General features: G+C 39.5%; 1 protein-coding gene across 1 annotated transcript; it reads left to right on the top strand.

Moving 5' to 3' along the window:
* The first annotated feature begins 2,090 nt into the window (after positions 1-2,090).
* On the top strand, positions 2,091-2,626 carry LOC147627798 (uncharacterized). The gene is made up of 3 exons (XM_086814265.1): positions 2,091-2,132; positions 2,216-2,305; positions 2,447-2,626. Exons 1-3 carry the CDS (start codon positions 2,091-2,093, stop codon positions 2,624-2,626), a joined length of 312 nt encoding a protein of 103 aa, XP_086670391.1.
* Positions 2,627-5,349: the final 2,723 nt, after the last annotated feature.

The following is a 5,349-nucleotide window of genomic DNA, read 5'->3' on the forward strand; positions in this document are numbered from 1 at the left end:
CGAATCTATAGATATAGACATTGATGAAGCACCACATATGGATTTTTTACAAGATGGGATAGATTCATGATCTTGATATTGTTTCGCTTCTCAAACGTTTTCAACTATACATCTTTTTTACTCTTGGATTTTTTTTTAAACTATACATCATTTTTTGTGTATGTGACATGTACTTTTAAAATTCCGCATCCAATAACTCTCTGGAATTTCATGCAGCGAAAATACAGTTTAGCAACAAAATTTTGCTGCTCTACAGGCACTGCCCAAAAGTGAAATTTTGCTGCTATAAATGCTGTGGAGCAGCTAAATTTTGCTACTGGGCAGAAGCGAATAGAATCCTTGACATCCTGACAAAGTAAACGATACTATAAAATACATATATTCCCCCGACGTGTTGTAGTGCTCCTCTACTATTATGATTTGGAAATATCCTGAGTATCCATAAAAAAAAATATATCATTCATGGTCGGCCACCTCATTCAAGATTTCATTCTAAAATGGAAAGGGAAAATGATCTCTTTTAGTGGATGCGTTGAGGGGCTTGTTATCAACACAAACCCACCACTTCCCATTCTTTTTGGGAGTTACCACCACTAGAAATATCCACTCAAAGTTTTTTACTAGATAAATGAATCCAACCATCAAAAACTTATTCACACCTGAAAAGGCATCTCTTTGCACCACACCTAACCTTGTTAACTTTTGAACCATATGCTTTGCCTCTACCTTTAACTCAATATGATCCTCAATATCCCTTACCTCTATATCTTATGACGAAAAGAGTGGGATACCTTTTAAGCATGTTTATGTAGGCATCTTGCTCTTCTAATGATGAAAAGACTGGGATACCTTTTAAGCATGTTTATGTAGGCATCTTGCTCTTCTAATGATAGGTCTTTAGTTTCTACATCTAGTGATTGTAGAGTCCCTATCTCCTATTTAGCTTACCCATTTTGGAAAGTAAGGTCCATAACATCCAATCAAATATCATTACCAGTACTAAATGTTTATTTCTTGGTCTGAGTGGTTGAGTATTCACTACTCTATTCATCTATTATGGTCTCATATCTACTTCTTTACCCTTGCACATATCCTTCCAAAGTATCTCCTCTTCCATAATTTTTTTAAGAATACTTGGTAGCAGAGGATCTCCCATCCATCCTTGGTAGCTTGTGAAAGGGTGCCATACTAGGTTCTAGCGTCTTCTTGTAGAACAAGGGGGAAATCCCTAACCTTAATGTCCTCGCTCTCTCCCAAAAATGAGATGGACCATCTCCAAATCATCTAGCAATTCTAATGCATCTTCATTGGGTTTCCCATGGAAAGTTGCAAAGAGGCTTGCCATTGATGTAGATTTTGGAAGGATGTAGAAGGACAAGAAGAAAGATGTGAAAGAAAAATAATAAATTTATGACATTAAGATGAATAGAAATACATCAAATGTGAGATCATAATTGAGAATTTGCGAGGAATTTGCAAAATGAAAGGTGAAAGTAATGCATTGATTTCTGCCAACCACTTTGCTCCAAAGAGAAATGCAAGGCATTGCTAGAAATTAGCTTTGTGGCTTAGAACCACGTGAATCAAGATAGGGTTGGATTTGGTTGAAAAGGATGATTGGGCCTAACTGGCAAATTAGGACAGTTCATCTTTTTAAGATGGGGCTAATAAATAGAGCAATTGCAAGCTGAAGGGGCTTGGATATTGCTCCCTAGTAGGGGAACCATTTAATGAGGGGGGAAAATTTGGATGGGATGGCCTCTACACCCTAGCCACTCTCTCTCTCTCTCTCTCTCTCTCTCTCTCTCTCTCTCTCTCTCTCTCTCTCACGCTTGTGCGCCCACACACAAACAAAGCTTGCATTTCTCTCTCTTTCTCTCCCTCTGCCTCGTGCTCTCTGTCTCTCTCCCCCTCCCACACACACACACACACACAGAGCTGAATACTCTCTTTCTTTGTATGTCTCTCTCTCTCTCCCTCTCCCTCTCCCCCCCTCTCTCTCTCTCTCTCTCTCCCTCTCCCACCAACACACACACACAGACAGCTGAGTACTCTCTTTCTCTATCCGACTGAATACATAAAAGAGAAACATGGTGGAGCTAAAAGATTTGGAAGAAGTTGAAACTTTGCAGGTTTGAACACTCATCTCTCTATCTTTCTTTCTCTTTCTACACAATGCAAAAATGGGGATTTTACATAAGTTTATATGTTACAGGTTGATGCACTCCCATCCCAAGAACGTAAGTTCATTAGGGAATATGAAGCACAACGTAAAAGAAAACAAAGATCCAGAAACAAAAGAAAAGCATAGGAAGCAAGAAACTAGGACCATGTAGAGACTGTGGATGACAAAAGAAGAGCCAAAATTTCAAAAGAGATTTTGCTATATTTTCATGAGTGAACAAATGGAATGGACATGGCCACTGATAAAGTCATCTTGAATCAGCCAATCCTTCATACGTCATTAAAAGATCTGCAAGACACATCTCCAAGGCACCAAAACAATGTTCAAACAGCTTTGATAGCAAATATTCGCAACACGCTCCAAAGTTTGAAGAAGCCACGGTCTAGGGATGAATTATTCCTGAAAAGGTATGCCATGATGATGCTCTTAAACTCAAAATAATCAAAGGAGCCAGCTGGCCTCAAACTCACTGATGTCTCTAAGCTACTATCTATGTGACAGAAGAAACTTTTATGTGGCGAAATCTCGACTGGAACTTGAAAATGATAACTCCATGTTGTCTTTCTCCACATGTCATAGGAAACAACCACAAGAAGCTGCATACCTGATGAGGTAAAGGAGCTCGTGGTCATTTTTTAGACAACTGAGACTCGTGTGTCCGCTAACAAAAAGGACATATGTCAAAAAAGAATTGGTCAAAAGAACTACATCGAGCACCCAATTCATCTACTAGATGTATTATAGGTATTCCCAATAGTTGTTGAATAACTATGCATCTAATATTTACCTAATAGCTTTCTCATAGTTGTATATATCTGAAGCCTATCTATGAGGTAACTAGCTATGCTACTTAATAGATAGATACAGTAGCTACTTAACAGTTAGAGTGTGTAGCTAGCTAAGACTTGATTAATACATGCTCACCTAACATATACGTAATAGTTATCTAATAGTTGTATATCTTTTAGATATCTGAGGAGGTTCAGCACACACACATGCACGGTTTCACCTCATCCCTTTTTAAGGAATGTGGGGGCTTTCGACGGTTTAGATAACTTATGAGCTCATCTAGTTGGTCATTGTATTTCTCACTTTTACCTTTTTTTTTTTTTCCTATAAGCCCTAAAAATCGTAGCGCATGCCAATATTGAATTGGTGGTCGGCTGCTGGTGGCGCGATGACCATGCCTATAAATAAACGTAGCGCAGGCTGCGCAGCCCTCGTCTTCTTCGACATTTCTACGCTACGGGCTCAGGCGCAAGAGCAGAAAGTACCATGGCTCCTCGTGTCTTCTCCATTGGGCTCGGCGCCGCTGCAGCAACAGGTTGGTACACCTACAGACACTACTTATACTCTCGTGCTTCACAGGTTGGTACACCTACAGACACTACAGACACTACTTATACTCTCGTGCTTCACAGGTTGGTACACCTACAGACACTACTTATACTCTCGTGCTTCTCAGGCTTGCGGTTGTGTTGGAGTTGCGTTAATTAATTGAGTTGTGTTTGCACTGTGCAGGACCAGGGCTGTGCAGTCGCGTTATTGGCCCGCGTGTGCCTGTGCCTCCCTCGGGCTCCACCAAGGGCGATGTGACCACTCCCAATCACAGCATCCAGCTATCGCCCTCCCACTTCCCTGATAAACGACCTCAGCCCAACCTGCCACCCGCAAAAAGCTTCTTCGCCGCCCATGTCCGCCCTCGCATCCCTGTGCCTCCTTCCGGCCCCTCCCATGATTATACTCCTGACGGCCCCAGCTTCTTCGCCACCCACATGCGCCCACGCATCCCTGTGCCTCCCTCTGGTCCCTCTCGTCCCCCTCAGGACTATGCTCCTGACGGGCCCTCTCGGAAGTGACTTTAAATCAATCTGGATTCTTTGATTTGTATAGCGCTGCATGATGAATTGAGTTAATTGAATTTTGGCTGTTAAGAGATCACTTATTCCGGATTGTCTTGTGTTTAGCGTTAATTTAAAACTTTGTGGTCTCTTTAAAGTTAGCTTAGTGTTAATTTTAAACATTGTGGTCTGTTTAAAGTTAGATTCGTGTGTAAATCACCCTTGCGAAGGACGATTTTTTGAGAGAGCGGTGGAATTATTGGACACCCTCATAACGTTTGCCCGATGGCACACCCACTTATCATTAGATTTGAACTAGTTCAAAGCAGCATGTGCCAAGGAAGCCATGGTAGCACATTGTAAAACTTTTAGTAATCCATGAGTATCACTTGTGTTAATATTTTATAAAAAAAATCCAAATCAAGACATCATGCCTAAATAAATGATCAGTTACTCCCAAGTAAGCAACTATGGCTTCGTTTTTTACAAAATAAAGGACGTGACAAAAATGGGACGAAAGACACATTCATTCCAACAATTGCAAACATTATTTGACTTCTGAATTCTTGTGTTAAGTGGTATAAAACTTTATTCATTAGTATTTAGTCCACATGGCATCTCTCCATTACTAGTAGGGACAACTCTAGTCAACAAGTAGGTGAGTTATTACTCATCTAATGTAAGATCTTGTGATAAACTCTCAAACTTGTTTATTGACAAAATGTGTTTTTCTAGTGAGTCCTTAACTTTCCAATCCTCACTGCATCATGTAACAATTACCATGGAGCAAGAACCAAGTTTGTCATGTGGTCCTTATTTTTTAGATCTTGAATGAGTTCAAGAAAGATTTTAAGTTTGTCAATCCCATCCTGTGGATTTTCCCTAAGCTTATTGAGAAGCATGAGCCAATCGTTGTTGAAAGAAGCAATGTTTCGAATAGATGAAGTATCAATGGCAAGGGCTAAAATGTCAAAATCTATGATAAGTTTATGAAATTATTGGAAATCAAAACAAGAGACTAGAGATTGAATCAAAGGAGTAGGTATAAGAAGTGGATTCTTAAAGCCAAAAGCCCCCAATTCATTGATCCATTTGCAGATTCTATAAATTTACAACAAACAACCAAGAACTTTTTAAGTTAGATCTTTAAATCTTCAAAAAATAAAAAGTAAGAAACATATAAAGTGTTAGATATGATAATTAAATACTAAACTCCAAGGGTTTCCATAAATTTCACTTTATGGGCGAGGTGATATTGTGTGTTAGATGTTTCCTAACCCATAGTAATTCACCCTAGTGTTTAATATTTTAAAAAAATGTTGA

Source organism: Cibotium barometz, chromosome 20 (genome assembly GCF_041138505.1).
Source record: "Cibotium barometz isolate CiBa-2024 chromosome 20, ASM4113850v1, whole genome shotgun sequence".
NCBI lineage: Eukaryota > Viridiplantae > Streptophyta > Polypodiopsida > Cyatheales > Cibotiaceae > Cibotium > Cibotium barometz.

Bases quoted from the DNA above. Each gene is read 5' to 3' on its own strand.
- LOC147627798 (XM_086814265.1), top strand. From the start codon at position 2,091: ATGGTGGAGCTAAAAGATTTGGAAGAAGTTGAAACTTTGCAG. The intron at 2,133-2,215 runs GTTTGAACACTC...TATATGTTACAG, and splicing joins AAGAAGTTGAAACTTTGCAG to GTTGATGCACTCCCATCCCA. The intron at 2,306-2,446 runs GCATAGGAAGCA...ATCTTGAATCAG, and splicing joins GATCCAGAAACAAAAGAAAA to CCAATCCTTCATACGTCATT.